Genomic DNA, 21,742 nt, shown 5'->3' with positions numbered 1-21,742 from the left:
AGGGAAAGTGTAGGAACAATTACAGGGACGGCATGACTCCATTCAGTTTGGCAGGGTGAAGGGTTGCCATCTCTTTGCAGTATGAAATAATGTGGAGCTCAAAGCGATAAGAAATAGATTTTATTGCAGATGATTGCAGGGAAAATTTGGAAATGTCTTAACATCCTGAGGAGAAATGCGTTAAGTGTGCTGTCCCTGGCATTGCACACACTGGTGCTGCTTTGGTCTCTGTCACTATGCTCACTCATATCCAAAGCAGGGAGAAGGTTGTCCCTGGGAATTCCTGATGGGAATCCACGCAGAAATCCCCCAAATACAGCACTGGGAAAAGCAAAGTTCTCAGCACTATTCTGCTCTCCTTGCTGTCCCTGACTCTTGTGCTCTCCTTTGCATCTTCATATCTCAGTGTCCTTGATGCCCTGGCACAGCACTGAGGGGAGGCTCTCCCTCCTTGCTGGGATCATTTCAGTATTCCCAGCAGGTTCCATTATTGCCCAGTTTGATGGAGAGCTGCACCACTGCTGCATTTCATTTAGCAATAAGGCTGTGACAGGCGGCAGAGTGCACGGAGATCAGGACTGTACATCCTGTTATTAACTCAGGATTTATCCCTTCTAGTTCATGCTCTGCTGTTTGCCCTGAAAGCAGCTTGTGGGAAGTCAGCAGGGCACAAGCAAGACAGCTCTGAGTTCACGTCCTGCTGGATGCCCAAACTGCACCCAGAGGCACAACTGGTCTAATGAGATCTCTGGCTTTCTTTGCAGTGGCTTCAGCAACACACAAAAATGAGAAAAACAAGTTCCAGGCCTGACTCTGAGTCTCTCTCTCCTGACATAAAAGCGCACAAGTCAGGGCGAGGTGCTTGGGAAATGAGGTGACTGTTGCACCCCACAGCCCCAGGCAGTGCCACGGCGAGGGGAGAAGTGACGAGCCCAGGGAGGTGGCGCAGCTCCCCGCTGCCACACGAGGCAGGGACCGGCGACAAGTGGCGCAAGGAAAGGGCTGAGCAGCCAGGCCTGGCAGTGCCGCAGACACCGTGGGCTCAGGGCAAAGCGTCAGCCCTGCCAGACAGAGCAGAGCGAGGACAGAGGAGCTTTCTCACCAAGCTTCTCCTCCCAGGGTCTCTGGGACACAGGCAGAGCCAGTAAAATCCAACCCTGAGTGCCCAGTCCAGTGTAAGAACTGAGGTCTGCTGGCACTGATGGGGATATTTCCATTGATTTTGAGGGATTTGGGGTCAGCCCTTATGCCCTGAGTGTGCTTGGAACAACTGTCTGCTGTGAGACACTTCACAGTGAGAACAGCTGGCATTGTCTCCTCCTGCTTGACTCATCATTCACAATGTTTTCTGTTCTCACAATTTGCTCCCAATGTGGAGCATTATTTTGGGCAGATTTTGACAAGCGCATCAAGACCAGTTCCTCTTCTGCTCTATCTTAAGATTAGTCCTTAAATTCAGATACACTTGAGCAAAACCTCCAATGCTGGGACCGCTGATGCTGTTGTAATTTAGTCAAGTAAATGGCACAAACAAAGAGGCAAATGTATTAATTTCCCAGAGGAATTGCATGGAGAAGAAGCAGAAAACTGATCAGCTCTGTAGTTCCTATAGAGGAGTCTGGTTTCTCATCTGCAGAATTGCTGCCTTCTTTCCTTCAGGCCCTGGTTTAATTATTCATTAGGTTTACCTGGAAGGTAATTTGTGCAGCATCATTAGGGAGACACAGCCATTCCCACCTCACTGTGAGAGCACTGAAGCCCAGTGTGGGTGAGGGTGAGACTTTTCTGAGGTGACAAAGTGGGACAGAGTGTGCGATGTCACTTTGAGGCTGTGCCTTTAAACCCACAAACCCACTCCCAAAAGAAACACAGATGCACAAGGAGCACCCAGTAATTTTGGTGTCTGAATATATGGGGTAATATTCAAGGATCCAAGGGCTGTAGTGGGAAGCTAGATGTGTGAGTCCAAGTTAATCCCCCAAAGCACACCTCCAGAGGACATTTTCCCTCTCCCTAGAACACCATTGCACACATTTGTGCCAAAAGCCAGGATCCTGGAGGGCAGCAGATACCTGGGCAGTGGGATGTGTCCCAGGTGATCAGTGGGATTGGCTTCCCGGGAAAGCAGAGCCAGCCTGTCCTGTTGGGAAGGAATCAATCCTACAAGTGCCATGAGAAGAGTGGCTCATACACCTGGGACTTCTTAGAACCCCTCTCCAGCCTGCCTGGGACCCCTGAGCTCTAGCTCTCTGTAGCTACCTGGTGTGGTTTCCCTGCCAGTGCTGAAAACACTCCAAAACAACACAAAGGACTGGATTTGGCTGCTCCTGGCTGCAGTGGGGGCAGGCAGTAACTCGCTCAGGGCCGTGTTTGTGCAGAGCAGTGAGCAGTGACTCACTCAGGGCCGTGTTTGTGCAGACGGAGGCAGCGCTGATGTACGACGCCGTGTACATGGTGGCCGTGGCCTCGCAGCGAGCGGCCCAGATCACCGTCAGCTCCCTGCAGTGCCACCGCCACAAGCCCTGGCGCTTCGGGCCCCGCTTCATGAACCTCATCAAAGAGGCAAGTGCAGAGCCCTTCCTCCCTCCCTCCCTCCCTCCCTCCCTCCCTCCCTCCCTCCCTCCCTCCCTCCCTTCCTTCCTTCCTTCCTTCCTTCCTTCCTTCCTTCCTTCCTTCCTTCCTTCCTTCCTTCCTTCCTTCCTTCCTTCCTTCCTTCCTTCCTTCCTTCCTTCCTTCCTTCCTTCCTTCCTTCCTTCCTTCCTTCCTTCCTTCCTTCCTTCCTTCCTTCCTTCCTTCCTTCCTTCCTTCCCTCACACCTTTCCACCTTTCTGCCTTTCCTCCCTTGCACGCTGTAAGACTTCCCAGGTTTTTTATTTGGTTAATGTTTGTTGTGGATGGTGACTATTTCTAAACAATGTGAGACAACTGCAACAGTTGTTGTGTTGCAGGTTGTTTGATCGGGGATCAATATCCAGAAAACATTGCAGCCGGTATTTCCAAAGAAGGAAATTGCTTCCTGAAGCAATGCTCTCTCTTACAAGACAACTGAGCTTGAGCCACAGATGTCCTAAAAATGCTCATTTTAGTTGAAATGCCTTCACTCTTTCAAAAGTCCCGGTTTTGTTTTGATTTTCAAATGGAAACCTCTCCTTTAGAAAAGTGTGGAAATGGAAATTGGAAATTAGGTGGAGCATCCCACATATGTTTTACGTTTTCCCCACCTCAGTCCCTGCATTTGAAGAATAATTACAATGAAATTAAAAGTTAACAAAAGACTTTGTATCAGTGAATGCCCCTGCAGTCGTGGCCTCCTTATTTTGGGGGATGCTGAGTATAAAACTAAGGGTTCCTGAAGCCTGAACCGGAGTACTTTGCCCAAGAGTAGCAGATGCACCCCAGCAGATCAGTTCAAAGCCTGAACAGTGACACAGCTCTCATTTATCATGGACAGGCAGCTTGTCTTGCACGGAGTGAGATATGGGAGCTAATTACTGATGGCCTTGCAAACAGAGTCTCTCATGGTCAGTAAAACACTCATTTAAGTACTCCGAGAGTCTGACTTTCCTGGGGCTGATGTAGCCAAAAAAGGTGGTTGTTAAAAGCAGAGGATAAGGTTTAACAAGACCATATTGAGTTTCCTGTAAAGCCTAAAACACGAGTTGGAAACAAATAGCAAATACATTTGGACCCCAGATCATGTTAGGGTCTGGTTTGTTCAACAGGGATGGAGGAACTTTATAATCAGGAATCAGTGAATAGGTATGGAGAAAACAAAGTCAAGGAGGCAGAGTGATAGCTTGGGCCCACATAGGCAGAATTTAATTGTCCTGTTTTTGATGTGGTACTGACATTCTGTGAAGGCATTTTACAGACTGATCTAAAGACAGATATTCAGTACTCCAGTCTAAATAGACCAGTTTCAGACAAAGAATTTGCCTGCAGTGATTCCTGCAGATGCTGGAGTTAACAAGTGCTTCAGTGGCTCCCTGGTGAGTTTTTGCATTTTATTTTGGTGGTGAAAAGAACTGAGGTCACCTCATTTGCTTTGTGGGCCAGCTCTATGCAATGTCTGAGATCAAGGCTCTGCAACAGCCCATTAAGGAGTTTTTAATGAGAAGTAAATCCTTGTCAGAAGCTGTGTCTCTCAGTGACCCAGTGCCATTCACAGCTGAGGGATGTTCCAATCCTGGAGCCTTCTGGAGGCATTTGCAGGGAGTGCCCCTTACCCTGCTCAGAGGGAAAAGGAGGTTATTGGCTGTCTGCAGAGGGGGAACAGCGACAGAAAGGATGATCCCACCTTTTCTGAAGGAAAAATGGGGGTAAACATGAAATATGTTTATAATTGGATGATCCCGTTCTGCTCATGTTCCCTCTAAAGCACAAGATAAGGACCCAGATTATGATTGTTTTTCAATTATCATCAAAACCAGTGTGAGCTCCCCTTGTTCAAACCCAGCCACAATGAAAACAGCAACTGCAGAGAGAAGGATAGAGATGCAGATTGGATTTTGAGGGACTGTTAAATGCCCTCAGGCAGAATCACAGAGAAAGATCTCAGAGACTGAAAGAGATCTGAAGAGATTTCAGCTCCTGCTGTGTTTCTGAGGAGATCCATGGCAAACACTGAGACCAGGAGGGAGAGCCATCCATCTGCATTCAGAACTGGAAGGAGAAGGAACTGGAGGTTTCTCATTACAGTAAAAGTAGAAATCTAAATTATGACAGAAGGGAAAGCAATCCATCTGCAGAGGTATCCATCAATTTGTTGTGCACAAAGAATCTCCTAAGAGAACTGAACATTTCTGTTGTTTAATGGCCTTTGATTACTCCCAGAGCCAGCATGTCAGTGTTTTCCCGGGAGTGCTTTCCTGCAGAGTGGAACAGATAACAAGGAGAGGGCAGCACCAGAGCCTGATGCCAGAAGAGCCAGGAAGTCTCCCCTGCTCTCTGAGACAGGGGCTGTGGGGCAGCACTGAAATCTTTGTGCGATGACTGGGAAAAGATGGCAATATTTTTCTCCAAACCATGAAATAAAATCTCTTCTGCTGCATCTTTTTTATTGCATTTTAGCACTGAGCCAGTGACAGGGTCTGGGGGTGCTGGCTGGATTTTTTCTCTGGGCTCTGGTGCTACAATATCCAGTTAGATCAAATTGAAACAGCTGTTTACTTTGGTAGGGCTTCTCTCACCAGGTAATTTAACAGCAACACTTGATTCACTCTCACTAAAACAATCTTTTTTCTTTGTTCCACTTCTCATAAACTTTACTTCTAGTCCATGAAGTGCATTTCTGCTATGAGCCTATTAGTGGCTGCTCCTTTGGCCTGGAAACTCTTAATTAGGAGAGCAAACAAAACAACTGCCTGACCTGCATCCTATGGTGCTTTATTAGGAAATAAAGCTCAGCTTCCCGAGAAGACAATGAGGCTGAGGGCAATGTCAATAGGCATTCTTACTCTGAAATCAAATTTCAAGTGGAAAAACACTTATTTATGGAATTATCTATGCCCAGATTGCAAAGTAATTGCAGGATTGCATGCTGGGAATAAATACATATTGAATTGATGAAAATTGATAAAAAATTATCTGCCAGGGTACTGGCACTGTGATATCCAAAATCAAAACAAGCTGTTTGACAAAAAGATTGCATATATTTTCTTCCATTCTGTTTTCAGCTCATTAAATGTTTCCTGGGCAATAGATTTGTTTATAAAAAACAAGCAAGAACCATTACAAAGTGACTTTATCTGAATATATGGAGGATGTTTTGATATTTGCTACACAGAACATTTTTTCAGGACATATTTAATATATCCAGGCTTACCCAAACACAGTGCACAATTTTCCACGTTCACAGTCCACTAAAATCCCATCCCTCTGGCCGTGGAAAATGCCCCTTTCTGCCTCTCACTGCCTCATTTCCATTCCAGTGCTGCTCAGGGAAAGGCCAGGACTTTTCCTGGACCTCTTCCAAGTAAAGAGGCTGTGGAGCATCATAATTCTCAGTTTATCTCCACAGATAAAGCCCTGTGCTGGCGAGTGCTGAAATTCTCTTTATTCCATCAGTTATGCCAGATTTGGAGCAGGATAATGGCCAAGCCATACCCTCACTCACTGAATTCCATAATCCTGGGGGATCTCTGGTAATAAGAGGATTAATTGTGAGAGCTGACAAGTTGATGTGTGGCTCATCACACACGATTCCCACTCCAAGGAGAAGCAATATCACTGTCACTTCAATCTGGCAGCTCTCTCTGCAATTCCAATAAAGCAGGGGTTTTCTCTTCCCAAAGGAAAGAAAACCAAAGGAAAATTAGGCTGGTCTTGGTCAGTAGCATTTTGGTTATTATTTATTGATTTATTATTTATTTTTATAGTGGTGTTGTTATTTATGGCCTTGGGAGGTTTTGTTACATAAGAGAGACCTGAGGTGTTCTGAGCATTGTAGGTTTAGGTGTTCCTAGGTTTTTGAATTTTTCATTCAGGTACCATCAAAGCCCTCAGAAATTTGGGAATATATGTTCCTTCACCCCTGTGGTCAATTAGCAATGTACATTAAATCAATAACTGATGTTCATTTTTCCTAGGAACTTCTGATAACAAATAAACAGAATATGACCCCAAGAATTAAATATGTATACCGTGGGTCAAAATAACCCCAGGACAGAACAGAGCAGGCAGGAGGATATTCTTATCCCCAAGTAGACTTCACTCCAGCTTCTGAGTGTACTCCTCCCACAAGGAACAGTCCAGTGACTGATTTCTGACCAAACTCCCATTAAAGCCAGGGAAAATCCCATATTGCTTGCCTTCAGGGAAAAGTTTCCAAATTTTCAAGTTACACTTAAACAGCGAGAGAAGGGAAAAAGAGAGAGAGAGAATAAAAAAGGCAGGTCTGTTCTACACAATAAATAACTGGATCTGTTCTGTTAGGGGAATTTCTCAAGTCAGTTTGGACACTGCTGCCAGGGATGCACAGGCTGGGATTGTTTGGTGTCTGCGCAGGGCAGGGGCTGGGCTGGGTGATCCTTGGGGGTCCCTTCCCCCTCAGGACATTCCATGAGTCTCTGAAAAGTCTGGAAGCAGCTGAACTGATCCATTCTGGGATTGAACTGTTGATTGGCTCAGGCTGGAATGGAGGCTGCTGCATTGATCCAAGATGGTGAAGTGGAAATTGATACAGAGCCTGTGATGGGTGGCAATTGATAAAGCTCCTCTGGAGTGTTTGACCTTGGAGGCTGAGTCAGCTCTGTTCCCCTATGTTGGAATTTCCCATCAAGCTATTGGTAGGGATTGTAACTGGAATATTTAACCCTATTGGTAAGGATTGTAACTGGAATATTTAACCCCAGAGCTCAGCTTGTGCTTTCCCCACAGTCCCCATCTTTTCCAGCAGTGAAAGCAGGGAGTTCCACAGCTCTCTCTAGGCTGCTTTGTGTATTTTGGCCATGGCAGGTGCCTGCCAGCCTCTGAAGGTGGCTGAAGCTGTGTCTGTAACCTGTCTGTCCACTCCCTTCTAAGGGTCTGAGCAGCTGCTCACAGTGATTCTGTTTGATCAATTACCTGATCAGGCTCCAATTCAGCTTTTATTATGTCCTGTAACACTCAATGTGTCACCAGAAACATAAAAATGGCTATAAATCCTGTGTGTGAAAGCATGAAATCCCATCCCTGTGATACACACAGATGCAGCTCCTGGCTTTTCAGGAAGTTCTGCTTCATTTCAGCTTGTTAATTAGCAAGAACTCTGCATATGATGCTTTCTCTGTTTTGGTTTAGAAGCAATAAAATAAAATTCAGAAATTAAATTCAGAATTCAGATGGTATCTGAAGCATGTTCCTCACCATTAGGATTTAAAAATTCCATCATCATTTAACGTTTCTGAGAAACACTCCCTGAAACTCCTGAGAAACTGATCTCTAAAGAGCAGATTTTATAAAATATTCCAACTTTATGAAAAAGAGATGGGGGCACATCAGAGGAATAAAAAGACAGGCTGGAAAAAGGCATGTTAGAGATTGAAATTCATCCATATGTGTCCACATTCATCCATATGCTATCTTGATTATATCATTATAATAAATAAGTAATAAATAACCCTGCAAGTGTTTCACTGTTTACAGCAGAGACTTGTGTATGCTCCCAAGTCATTAAGATGGAAAATCTCACAGCAAATTTGTTGCACTGATGCTTTTGCATTCTTATGTTACTTAAGTGTGTATCCAAGTGTGTATTTTGTTTCCACAAATTCCACAAGCACCAGATTTGCCTGAGGCATGTGGTGAGAACTCCCCAGCATCCAAGATTAAATCCTGCAGATTCAGGGCTGGAATTCAGATTAAGCAGGGAGGGGGGACACCAGTCTGTAAGTGTGATTTTTAATGCAGCTTTACTTCTGTCCTCTGTCTCCAATAAATTAAATGAGGCAAGGAACGATGTGTGGTGGAAAAGCTTGTAATTTAAAATTATATGGCTGACACACACGAAGGAACAATGCCATCATTTATTGTCAGCTCTCCTTGTATCTCTGACAAATTTAATCTAATGGGGGGCCTCCCAAAAATAGATTATCAAGATTGTCTGCACTTTTAAACCCATCACTTTGTTTTATGGATAAGCACCAGCTCTGGGGACAAAATGGGGTGGGAGGGAGGGAGATCTCATTTCAAGGCAAACAGGCTTGCTGGAAGGCTCACCAGATACAGGAGAATGAAAGTGCAGTGAATTCTTGTGCAGGGCAGAACTGCCCTGGCTTTGGGCACCTGCAATTCTCCCTTTCTCTTGGGTCAGTCTACATCTTTTTATCAGTACCACACATATGTACATCAATCTATGTAAACTGTCACAGACTTGTGCCTGGTTGCAAAATGCAAAACAGATCAGAAAGAAACTAAACAACAAAATTAAAAAAGGGGTTTTGTCAGAGCAGCAAAGCCACGGATGCTTAAAAGCCCCCAAATTTGGAAGTGGTGTATTTAAATGGCAGCTATTACTGAGAGCTCTTGCCGTGGGTTCAGAGTGGCTCCTGCTGGGTGCCACAGGCAGGGTGTGTTTGTGTCCCCAGGCACGGTGGGAGGGCCTGACCGGGCGCATCGCCTTCAACAAAACCGACGGGCTCCGGAAGGACTTTGACCTGGACATCATCAGCCTCAAGGAGGAAGGCACAGAAAAGGTAAAAAAAACATGGCCAAAAGTTCCTTTGACAAGGGCACGGTTCCTCAGCTTGAATCTCATGTGACTAGGGTTAAAAAAACCCCACCATTCTCAAGTGATTTGAGGCAGAGTTAAAGCAGAGCTGCTAAGATTGGGTTTTCATTGTGCAGTGCATTTCGAGGTATGGGAGAGGAATGTGGGGCAGGCAATATCATCTAATGGAAAGAATCATCTTAAATGCACCTCGTTTTCAATTCTTGCCACTGCAACTGTGGATGGTAAATCCACACACAGAGATAGATAAATCTATATAGCAGTGCACAGATGAATGTGACATGAGGGAGAGAGGAAAGAAGGTGCTTGAGTAATAGCCTCAACACAGCGGAGGTGTTGGGAATTCTCCAGGTTTCTGGGGTTGGATTTGCTCTCTTTCCCCTTTCCAGCCCTCAGCCAGCGCTATGGGCTGCCCTGGGGATGGCAGCTGCGGGTGTCCCAAAGCCCAGCCCAGGTGACAGCAGCTCCCGAGGCTGCTGGCCCCTGCTCTGTGTGCTGGCTCAGCTCTGGGTGCTAATTGCTGATGGGTTAATGGAGAATTTAACTGTAATTGCTCCCACACAGCTCTCCAGACAGCTTCTCTTTTCATTTTTAATGAAGCGCTCTGTTTGTTTTTCCCTGTACCAAGGCTGCTGGCGAGGGTTCTAATCATTTGTATAAAGTGTGGAAGAAGGTTTGTACACAGACAGGTGATGCCAAAACCCTCTGGGCTGGGTCTTCTCACTCAGCCTTTGGGTTTTAATGGTCACTCTCCTATTGCAGTTTAGAGACAATAGTCCCTCTGAAAGCAGGAATTTTCCTGCTAGGATAAGTTTTTCTCCACTTGAGACACTGTAATTGCAAAGACTAAGAAGATCTTGGCAGGATTCAGCTTTCTCACCAAAATCAGGAGGGTTTAAATATTATTTTACTTCTTGGGAGCTGTGCTTTTCCCATCTTTGAGTAAAGGCCCCTGCTGCAGCAAAACCATTCCTTTTTTCCTGTGCCATCCTTCCTGATTCACCTAAAATTTACAGGGTAGAATTACAGTATTTTGGATGTGTATTGGCATCAGCTCCAAAGTCTGGCTTAATGTGCAGGGTTGGGGGCGTTTTTCCCCACACAAACCTCTCAGTGCTGGCAGTGTTCAAGCATTATTGCCTCAAAATTTGGATGAGTGTGTTATTAGCTCCTTACAGAAAAGAATAGAGATGATTAAGTGGGTGCTGTCATTCACAAACATATGGAAATTGGGACTAAGCTTGTTTATAAAAGATGTAAATTACCCCAGGAGCCTCATCCGTCTTTGAACATAAGGTCCTTGAAACACAAAAGTGGCATTTGGAGAGCAGCTCCACGCACAGCTCCCCACAGGACTTACAACCCCTGGTTGCTGTTCTATGAGGAGAAGATAAAAACTGCATCCACTAAGTCTGAAGTGTTCTGCAGTCATGAGACAGAAACTTTCTGTAGTGCTTAGAATTGTATTTTGCCCGTGGTCCACACAGGTCTCATTATTCCACACCCCTCCTTCTTGCACAGTGTAGAAAGGTTTTGGGGTTGTGCTCTTTTTGTGAGAACAGACCAGTGTAAAACACCCTTCCTGTTCTCATGGAGCACGTGCATCCTTAATAACCCAGTTTAACCTGCAGCAGATCAGGCTGAGGCACAAAGGCCCTTTCCCCTCCTTCCTGGGGAGTAGATCATCCCCTGACACGCAGAAGCAATCTCCCCTTGGACTGCAGGCATCTCGTGTTCTGCTGAGCTGATTTAAACCGAATTACAGCTGGGTCAGAGCAGGGGCTCGCTGGGGAGGGCCCGTGGCACCTGTCACACTTGTCACTAAACTGCAAAACATCCCCTGAGCTCCTCCGTGATGTCCTACCTCGGTCTGATCCTTCCTCCTCCCTGGGGCCCCTCCAGGCAGGGCTGTCCTGCAGTGCTGTCCCTTTGCCCGGACGCGCAGTGCTCTCCTGCTGTTCTCTGTGTGCTCTGTGACTCTGCTGCTCCCTGGTGCCATGGCTGTCCTCCTCTTTCCCTGCTGCCGGCCAACAAACACATTCCCAGTCAGTAACAGTGGGCAGAAGGGCTCATCCACCCTGGTGCAAGTCCAAGGACACGGATATTTACTGTGTTCCTGGCTCAGGCTGCCATAATAGCCAACATTTGATCTCCTTTGTAAATCTGGGCACTTTCCAGATCAGCTTCCCAACCTGATCTAGTTTTGGAAACAAAGGGAATGACTGACAAATGCTTGGCTTTTTTTTTTTTTTAATGGCATGGGTGTCCCCATTAAGAATTTGGAAAAAAAAGTTTGTAAGGGGCAAAAGCAGTGGCACCTGGGGACACAAACCCCAAGTTTGCTTGAAATTGTTGTGCTCTCCACAATGCCCAGCATAAATCAAACTGCCTGAGCCAGCTCCTCCCCTGGAGCTCCTCACATCAGCCCTCAGCCAGGCTGGGCATGAAAATCCAAAGGCAAAACCCCTGGAGATGCTTCCAGCCTGCATTTAAGTTGGGTAAATATTGATGTGAAGAAATAACATGGTTATAATTTCTGCCCCCACAGCGTAGATCCAAATCCACTGAAATGACAAATATCTTCCCTGGAGGCTTTGGATTGGGAAGTAAATACTAGGAGTTTTCACTGTCTCCAGGGCTGGAAAGGAATTTGCCTTTGGCCACTGATGTTTGCAGAGCAAATACTGCTCGGGGTGTGAAATGTACCACCTTGATAGCTCTGGCACATCCAGGAGTCCAGAATGACAGAATAATCTTTGCTAAACCTGTGCTGAAGACACAGGGCAAGCAAAAGGCCAGTGCATCCATCAGTCAGTTCCAGGGTAGCTATTCAGGCTTTTAACCTGTTCTATCAGAACAGAGAGGTCTTGCCACATGTCTCAGCTCCACCACTGACAAAATTTTTTAAAAACCCATAAAAATAGACATTTGGCTTTATTTTTTTAGCAGGGAACAAAGCCAGCCTGTTCCACTTTAGTAGCCAGCTGGCCACCCCAGCACTGCACTGCCAAGCCTCACACTCTCAGTGCTCCTGGGTTTGTATTTATGCATTTTGCAGTCATTGCCTGGGATTTCTGAACCAGCCCATGGTGCTGCTGCCTTTCTCCCAGCTGCTGCCCTCTTCTAGCACAGGGTCCCTTCCTGAGTGAGCCCTGAGGGCAGTGCTCTGGGGGTTTAGGGGGTTAGGGCAGCCTCTGACCCGCTCTTCTGTGTGCAGATTGGGGTCTGGAACTCCTACAGTGGCCTTAACATGACGGACAGCAACAAGGACCGCTCCACCAACATCACGGACTCCTTGGCCAACCGCACGCTCATCGTCACCACCATCCTGGTAAGGCTGCCCCAGCTCCGTTCCGGCTCAGGGTCCACACACACACACACGAGATTGACCCCAAAACACCACACTGCCACTGGGAGGCTCCCAGAACCTCTGCCTCCAAAACTGTTTCCCCTTTGCCAGCGTTTCAGGCGAACCCCGCGCACTTTTCCTCCCAGAAGAAGGAACACCCACAAACACGCAGCTTTGCAGTCACTGCTCATACAGCCTTTGTTTTACTGGAAATGAGACAAAGAGGGCTGAAGGGAAGTGGTAAACAGCAGACAGACAGATTGAGTCATTGTGCTTAGATTGTGTGAGGAATGGAAAGGGTTTAACTGGGTATTTGGGAGCTGCTCTGCATTGTGCTCTCTACATGCCCAGCAATGCCACTTTTTTTCTCAATTGCTCTGCCTAGTTCCTCAGGAGGAGGGAGAGAGCTCAAAGGCTCCTTCTACACTACATGTCTACTACTACTACACTGGTGTTTTGCCACATTAAACTGCTTGCCCAGATCTTCTTCTATCCTAAATCCTGTAAAAGGGAAGCAAAAATGTACTTTGCAATCTGCCTTTGCTGTTCTCCATTCCCTTTTTGGTCCATTTGAAGATTTTTCTCAGTAAAGACTTATTTTTCACAGAATACAAAATGCTAGTTTCCCCTAATGGGTTTTTTTTTCTGTAATTTAGGATCCTCTGTCCTTCTGTATCCCTTCCTGTCCCTGGGACAATGTGGGATCCAGACCCTTGGTCTGAGTTTGGAGCTGCTGGGCACAACTGGAATTAAAGCTCTTGGGAGCCCCAAATGGTCCATCCCACTGAAAATTAGGGCCCCTATGCTCATCACTAATTCATTCTGTGAGTTTGTTGACACACCTAGAAGAGCTTTTAATGCACGCAATAAATTGCTGGTTTCCATGTACTTGCAATCCCCGTGGAAAACATCAGCATCGTGTAGAGAAAGTGATCTAACCCGAGCCAAGGCTCACATCTCTCACTGCCTGTCTGCTGTGTTTTCCTGCAGGAAGATCCCTATGTGATGTACAAGAAGTCTGACAAGCCCTTGTATGGCAATGACAGGTTTGAGGGGTACTGCCTGGACCTGCTGAAGGAGCTGTCAAACATTTTAGGCTTCATCTATGAGGTCAAACTCGTTTCTGACGGCAAATACGGAGCCCAGAATGACAAGGGAGAGTGGAATGGGATGGTCAAGGAACTCATAGATCATGTAAGACTGAACCCTTCTTCTCTCTCTGCTTTCCTTTTCCCTGGAGTATTATGTATCTGAAATCTTTGCTGGGGTTTTCACCCCTTAGAGCCACTGCTGTGTCTGTTTTGCCACCCATCAGAGCAGGAACGTCTGAATGAGAAGTTTGCAGGTGTTGGAGGGAAATGCCCATCGGTGGCCACGTCCCAAATGTCCCCCTTCCTTATAAAAAGAGAAAATGAAATGTCACACCCCCCAAAAATACCCTAGAAATGTTAAATTCTGTTGAATTTGAGCCAAAAGTGGTTTGTTTTTTAATACTCGGGAAAGAAATTGAGGGAATTGCGGTGGGTTTGCTGAGCATGAGGGAGATGAGTGTTTTCCCTTTTGTGCTTCCAGAAAGCTGACCTGGCTGTTGCTCCTCTCACCATTACCTATGTCAGAGAGAAAGTGATTGATTTCTCCAAGCCCTTCATGACACTGGGAATCAGCATCTTGTACCGGAAGCCCAACGGGACCAACCCCGGCGTTTTCTCCTTTTTAAACCCTCTCTCTCCAGATATTTGGATGTATGTTCTCCTGGCCTGCCTTGGAGTCAGCTGTGTCCTCTTTGTCATTGCCAGGTAAGGCCAGGACAGGGTTCTAGATGCACCCACAGCCTCTCCCCTCACAGGTGTTAGATGGGCTCTGAAGTACCATCCTAAGGGGGTTATCCGGTCCTAAACCTTTCTGCAAAGTCTTGGTATTTTCTCATCAACACCGCTTTTCTGTATTGCACTGAGGTTTTGCTTTCTTTAAGGGCTGCTCCAAGTGAAATATCCCATGGGATGCATCAGGAGGCACCACCCCAGCAGACATGTGCTGAAAAGCAGTTTGTTACTTGCATGTAGGCATTTCCCTGTTCCTTAGTTTTGCTGGAGGCCCAGCCTCAGAGCTCTCTTCCACCCAAAATTGCTCTGTGCATTGGAGGAGGAGAGGCCATGGGTTAACCCCCCCAGGGGTGGCCTGAGGTGAAAGAGGAGTTTATCCCGCCCCAGCAGCTGTGGGGCTGTGTGCAGTTACTCACCACTTCCCACAGGCTCCTGCAGTGCCTCAGTGCACCATAAATAATAACTCCACTGTACACAACCCATGATCTCAGTCATGACTAATCTTAAATCTGCTCCTCTCTGGCAGATTGACTTTTCTGCTCTTGTGTGCCAAGACTGAAAACGTCCCCCAGCCCTCTCCACCTCAGAACAGTGGAAGGAAGCACAAATGCTTTCCTTGAGCTGATGCCTGAGAGCAGTGCCTAGTTAGATTCAGCTGCATGGACTGAAGAAGTGAAATTGTGCTCATGTTAATTTAGATTTATACATTTTAAGCTAAGCTGCTCTTGAAATCCACAGTGAGACCTGTCCATGTCTCCAAATGCACCAAGATTTCTGTAAGATTTGCAAAGTGTTTCAGCAAATATTGTTTGCTTTTAATAACCCCAGAAACCATCCATTTCTTAGCACTGTCACAGAAAATTACATGGCTACTCACATTTTGACATCAGTTCCTGGAAAACAAATACTTGGGAATAATTTGCACAGACTGGTATAATCCTCCTGTCATTTCTTTCAACTTTTCAGCAGCTGAATAATTTCTCATTTGTCTCTGAGCCTTACATAGCCCTGTCATTGTTACATTAATTTTAAAACTCAAACACTGAAGTTTTTATCGCTGTGAAGGGTTGCAGACTGGCAAAGCTCTGTTCCAAGTACACTGCCAGTGGATGAACAAGGTGTTTTCTGCCAAAATTTCCCTTTCTGCTAATGCCATCTCAGCTGTGCTCTTACGTCAGTGAAGGTAGAGCCAAGTAGCTGAGTCAATAATGTCACACAGACCCAGTGGAAAAAGGTGCTCAGGTGACCTTGAGCATCTCAACTTTATCAGAAACCTCAGCACAGCTGCTGCTGAAGAGGGAGAAAACCAGGGGGAAAAAGGCCAGGAAAGCAGAAGCTCTGAGCAGTGAATTCTGCTGGACTGTAAACCAGAGCTCAGTGCAGCAATAGAAACACAAGAAGAAAACCAGCTTTTGTTTTGAGGTGTAAAAGAGGCATACACCCTACTAACACAGTGAAATATGTAGCCAGGGCTAGAAAAACCTTCCCAGTCTGGAAGACAAGGCCTTGCTGCCAGAATTTCATGGCCCTTTTACTCTTTCTGTGATGGAGACATGTCTTTCCAGCTCGCTGAATGTGGTGGTTTTCTGAAACCATGCAAAATTCCAGCCTTGGGCTTCCCAAGCAGGTCAGGCAGAGGGATTTATTCTTCTTCCTGCCCTGTGTGAACACTGTGGGGGGAACTCTTCACTCCTAGGGCTGTTGGAGATCTACTGGTGCTAACTGGGGTTCTCCTGTGAAGGATGTGTTTCCCTCTGTGTGCATGAGCTGAGTCTGGTCACTCCACAACACCTGCTTCCATTATTACAGCAGAAATCTGAAACATCTAACTTGGGAATTACTTTTCTTTTGATGGGTGCATGCAGAACTGTTGTAACTTGAACCTGGAAACTTTGTCTTTTGTCATGATTTTTTATACTCTCGTTCTGGGTATTGTGCAGCTGATGGCATCCTAAGCTACATCCTCTCCCAATTAACGGGTTCATTATTACCAGACTTCATTACTTCAGCCGAGCAAGGCACTCCGCTCGCAGCCGTGCATAAATTCAATGCTTAATTATATTGTTGCAACAGTAATTAGAATGTGTTGGGTGAGGCTGTCAATTAAAGCTGCATCCACACGTTCCACGAGGAAGCCACGTGGCACTGGGGAGGAGGAGCAGTCCTTGGGGTGCTCCTGCTGGGTGCGTGCTCAGCCCAGAGCCCTTCCAGGGATCCCTGTGCAGCTCCATCCCTGCAGCGCCCATCCTGTGTCCTGTGCCTTGGGGAGCTGCCTCCCAAGCTGGGGAGAGCAGGGTGCTCTGAATGCCTGCCCTGTGGGGCTGGTCCTGAATGGGCACCTGCTCCAAGGGGGACTCCGTGGTCCTGCTGGCTCCCTGCCAGCTCAGAACACCCCGTGATCCTGGGAATGCTGGGCAGTGCTGCTGCAGGGACGGCACAACCAGCATGCACTGACAGAGAGTGGTGCTGCCCTGACAGGGCTGCTGTTCCTTCCCTGTTCCCAAAGTGCAGCCCAGGAGCAGCCCCGTGGCTCCCAGCAGTGCCCCGTGAGTGGGGCAGGGAGCCATGGGGCTGTGGCAGGGAGGAGAGGAGCAGCAGCCCTGTGCCAGGCCCAGCAGCATGCCACCCATCGCTCCACAGCTGATGCACAGCTGGCACGGGGCAATGCCAGTGTCTGGGGATGCCCTTCACACCCAGCTCTCCTTTGGCACGGGGCAGTGCCATGTCCCAGGACACCCTTCACACCAAGCTCTCCTTTGGCAAAGGGCAGTGCCATGTCCCAGGACACCCTTCACACCAAGCTCTCCTTTGGCACGGGGCAGTGCCATGTCCCAGGACACCCTTCACACCCAGCTCTCCTTTGGCAAAGGGCAGTGCCATGTCCCAGGACACCCTTCACACCAAGCTCTCCTTTGGCACGGGGCAGTGCCATGTCCCAGGACACCCTTCATGCCAAGGCTCTCCTTTGGCACAGGGCAGTGCCATGTCCAGGGACACCCTTCACACCCAGCTCTCCTTTGGCAAAGGGCAGTGCCATGTCCCAGGACACCCTTCACACCAAGCTCTCCTTTGGCAAAGGGCAGTGCCCATGTTCAGGGACACCCTTCACACCAAGCTCTCCTTTGGCACAGGGCAGTGCCATGCCCCAGGACACCCTTCACACCAAGCTCTCCTTTGGCACGGGGCAGTGCCATGTCCCAGGACACCCTTCACACCAAGCTCTCCTTTGGCACGGGGCAGTGCCATGCCCCAGGACACCCTTCACACCAAGCTCTCCTTTGGCACGGGGCAGTGCCATGTCCCAGGACACCCTTCACACCAAGCTCTCCTTTGGCACAGGGCAGTGCCATGTCCCAGGACACCCTTCACACCAAGCTCTCCTTTGGCACAGGGCAGTGCCATGTCCCAGGACACCCTTCATGCCAAGGCTCTCCTTTAGCACGGGGCAGTGCCCATGTTCAGGGACACCCTTCACACCAAGCTCTCCTTTGGCACAGGGCAGTGCCATGTCCCAGGACACCCTTCACACCAAGCTCTCCTTTGGCACGGGGCAGTGCCATGCCCCAGGACACCCTTCACACCAAGCTCTCCTTTGGCACGGGGCAGTGCCATGTCCCAGGACACCCTTCACACCAAGCTCTCCTTTGGCACGGGGCAGTGCCATGTCCCAGGACACCCTTCATGCCAAGGCTCTCCTTTGGCAAAGGGCAGTGCCCATGTCCAGGGACACCCTTCATGCCCAGCTCTCCTTTGGCCTGGGCCAGCCCTCTGTGCCAGGCTCTCCCGTGCCCGTTCCGTGCGTGGTGCCGTGCCGGGGCGTGCTGCTCAGCAGGTTTGCTGTGTGTCCTCTGCTCGATGTTTACAGACTGTTTCTGTTGACTGCCACAGGTTTACACCATACGAGTGGTATAACCCCCACCCGTGCAACCCAGACTCAGATGTGGTGGAAAACAATTTTACTTTACTAAATAGTTTCTGGTTTGGAGTTGGAGCTCTCATGCAGCAAGGTACACCGGTTACACTTCGTTCTCGCACACGTCCCACAGTCTGCTCAAGGGCTTCTGTGCTGGTAAACTCCACCCTCTGTAAACGCAGCATGTACTGTAAAACCTGATCTCACACACGCAGGCTAGCACAGGGGAGGGAGGCCAAGGGCCACTGCCGCTGGGGAACTCTGCAGCCCAGGCCAGGAGGAAGGAGGGCGAGCATCTGAGAGAAAGGGGAGCGTGGGAGTTCTGCAGCTGAAATGGAATTTAATTGCAAGAGGGATATGAAGTGCCTCGTGCTGAAGTTGAGTTTATTGGCATTAGAAGTTTGAAAACAGGAAAATGTTGGGCTCCATCCCAACACAAACAGCCTTAGCTGCCCTAGAAGAACTGTTCCAGCTGTCAAACAGCGAAAGATGCTCTTTCTCCAGAAGGGTTGTTGAGTTTGTAGGCACTTGTCAAACATGTTGTTTAAAACCAACACCAAACCCTGGTTTTCTATGGCTTTTCTGCAGGTATGAGCCCTATCCTGTAAATCATCCAACCCTAGAAGTCTTAACTTAACCTGGTCACAAGCCCCCGTTACTGATGATTTTGGAAACAGCTGACATTTTATTCAGATGCCAAGGAGGGGCAGTGAACCTTTCTCCATGTGGGAAGTCAAATAGACCTATGTACTAAACACATTTGTTTATGGCATTTATGTTCCAAGGTTTCCAATTAAATCACTTTTCACCAAAACTGGGGTCCACTGAAAAGAGAGAAAATGTTTTCTGACAAACATTTCAAGTTGAATGAAAGCTGAACAAAAAAGACCCCACCCCACGACAACCAAAAAGGCAAAGCCCAGCAGTACCTTGGTATTAAATTCCTAAACATTTAAGTGAGGAATGTAAAACCATCTCTGCATTCATACAGGTACAGTTTGTTCTTTCCTCTTTAACAGACATGAGTAAAAGAAATTTAAAAATAAAGAGGATTTTTTCCTAGATGTGGTAGAGAATAAAGTTTGTATTGACCTAAGAGGCACTTGCTCTTAGTGGTGCATTATTGTATTGAGAGGATACAGAGCTTCCCCACAGAAGTTGCTTTGAAGGAGGTTGGATGAAAGAAGAGCATTTCTGCTTTGTTTTGGAGCTTTTTTGTTTTGTTTTCCTTCCAATTTGCCAGTAAAGCACAGGCTGAGGTTTTACAGTATCAGGCAGGTGTGTGTATCTAACTGTGGTTGCCCTGTGTGTGAAAGTGCCCCAGGATTTTGTGTTTCCTGTCCTGCCTTTTTTGGAGTTTACCATCATCCACAGCAAACTGTGGGATGCAGTGTCTGCTCGTTACCACTACCTTGGGTACATGACAGTCAGCCCCAACCAGACTCTGCTTGTCTTTTAAGGAGATTCAAAACAAAACAAAAGAAAGAGAGAAAAAGAAAGAAAGGCAAAAGCAAACATTTGTAAGGCAACACAAATGTTTCCATGTGCAAACTTGTGGTGTGATTGTCTGTGCCCCATGGTCACGTGAAGAGTTTGGACATGATGGGAGCGGTGGTGGAAGTCTGGGTCTAGCGTTGCACTCCTCCTCCTTGGCAGCAGCTGCTCGTTATGCTTGACTGGAAGCCACTTGTGATTAAATTTTAAAATGTGATGATCAGACTTTCTCTTTTCTACAGAGCGTGAGCAAAGTCTGGATCAGGATTGGCTGTCATGTCTGCCATAAAAAGGCACTAGAGAGACTTCAGCAAGTATTGTCTCTGCCCCCGAGTCTTGCTGGCAACATTTTGATTTAGATGCTGCTTCCCCTGTTTTTCCCCTGGAAGTCTCAGATGTGTTTGCATCCTCTGAAAGCATCCAAACAGGGCACATTTCATCCAATCCATCCAGGGAAGCTGTCACTGTCAGACAGGAGAGCTGTCCCTCAGAGCTCAGCTCAGCCAGGAACGGGGCAGGCAGGAGCAGGGAGTGCCCAGGTGGAGCAGGGGGGATGGAGCAGATCCTGGGCTGAGTCCACAGCCTGGACAGTAGGAAAAGGGGGATTCTGTCCCTGTGAGACCCCGGGTGAGACCCCACCTGCAGAGCTGCCCCAGCCCTGGGGACACAGCAGCAGCAGCAGCAGCACCTGGAGCTGCTGGAGAGAGCCCAGAGGAGGCTCCAGGGCTGCTCCAGGGCTGGAGCCAGGCTGGGAGAGCTGGGGGTGCTCAGAGCCCTGGCAGGGCCTGAAGGGGCTCCAGGAGAGCTGCAGAGGGACTGGGGACAAGGCCTGGAGGGACAGCACACAGGGAATGGACTCAGACTGACAGAGTAGGTGTAGATTTGGTGTTAAGAAAGAATTCTTCCCTGTGAGGACGGGGAAGCCCTGGCACAGGGTGCCCAGAGCAGCTGAGGCTGCCCCTGGATCCCTGGCAGTGCCCAAGGCCAGGCTGGACAGGGCTGGGAGCAGCCTGGGACAGTGGGAGGTGTCCCTGCCATGGCACTGGGTGATCCTCAAGGTCCCTTCTAGCCCAGGCCACTCTATTATTCTAGGATAAACCAATGCTTTTTGCTGGAACCGAGGCACTCAGAAAAGTGAACCCTGGAATAACCATGGGGAAAACGAGATGCTGCCCCACTCAGCTCAGCCAGGAGCAGGATTTGCTCTCACCTCACCAGAGCAGTCACTCAGGGCAGGATTACCAGGGTGGGAACTGAGTGTATTCTTTCCTACAAACCATCTTTGGCTGCAGGAAATCACAGCTTTGGCATCTCACCCCACAAGTGCAGCTCACAGGGATTTTCCATCCTCTCCTGAGCAGCGCTGGCACATTCCATGTGTGTGCACAGCATCAGGGGCCAAGTGCAGGAATTCTATTTGTATGGCTGCCTAAGCTTAAAAGCAAGAATCCCTTCAGGATGACCTGAATGAGCACAGCTTCTGCAGTTCAACCCCAGCTTAGAAATAGAGAGCAGTGAGGAAATACTTCAATGTATTGAAGAAAAAAAAAAATCTAATCAGCAAAGCAAGAAAGTACAGCAGAAGCCCAAACACAAACCCAGGCAGAGCTACAGCTCTGGAAACAACTCCATTTGGCCTGGAAAATTTCAAGTGAGAGTTTTTGCCTTCAGACTGCTCTCGCTGTTTGGCAGTTCTGTCAACACACTCCAACCCTTGGGCTAAGCTTAGCTCTGACCTTTAAGAGACACAGCTCTGTGTTTACAAATACAGCTCCAATCTGTTTGCTGGTTGGTGGGGAAGGCTTTACCCTTTTGGTCTCTGCCCCAAAAGTCACATTCAGAGTTTTTGCAAAGTCTGAAAACGTTCTCTGCAATGTTGAAATTTCTTGCAGAACTCAGTGAATAGCTGAGGACACAGAATATGTCAACATGTTTTTCCAGTAATAGAAAAATGT

The 21,742-nt window shown here is 47.8% G+C and overlaps 1 protein-coding gene across 4 annotated transcripts in view; it reads left to right on the top strand.

Annotated features, from left to right (window-relative positions):
* The window catches only part of GRIK1 (glutamate ionotropic receptor kainate type subunit 1), a 104,076-nt gene that overhangs the window by 62,750 nt on the left and 19,584 nt on the right, over nucleotides 1-21,742 (top strand). For 2 of the 4 annotated variants that reach the window (XM_066571815.1, XM_066571816.1), the window contains exons 7-13: nucleotides 2,419-2,562; nucleotides 9,066-9,173; nucleotides 9,837-9,881; nucleotides 12,426-12,539; nucleotides 13,548-13,751; nucleotides 14,130-14,353; nucleotides 18,269-18,387. In XM_066571815.1, the coding sequence (XP_066427912.1) occupies nucleotides 2,419-2,562; nucleotides 9,066-9,173; nucleotides 9,837-9,881; nucleotides 12,426-12,539; nucleotides 13,548-13,751; nucleotides 14,130-14,353; nucleotides 18,269-18,387 (958 nt within the window). The remainder of the gene's footprint in view (nucleotides 1-2,418; nucleotides 2,563-9,065; nucleotides 9,174-9,836; nucleotides 9,882-12,425; nucleotides 12,540-13,547; nucleotides 13,752-14,129; nucleotides 14,354-18,268; nucleotides 18,388-21,742) is intronic. The other 2 variants (XM_066571817.1, XM_066571818.1) reach the window with 1 other exon arrangement.

The sequence above is a fragment of the Molothrus aeneus genome, chromosome 2, assembly GCF_037042795.1.
Source record: "Molothrus aeneus isolate 106 chromosome 2, BPBGC_Maene_1.0, whole genome shotgun sequence".
Taxonomy (NCBI): Eukaryota; Metazoa; Chordata; class Aves; order Passeriformes; family Icteridae; genus Molothrus; species Molothrus aeneus.
The sequence above is the reverse complement of the archived record's forward strand: the minus strand, read 5'-3'. Positions and strand labels throughout refer to the sequence as shown.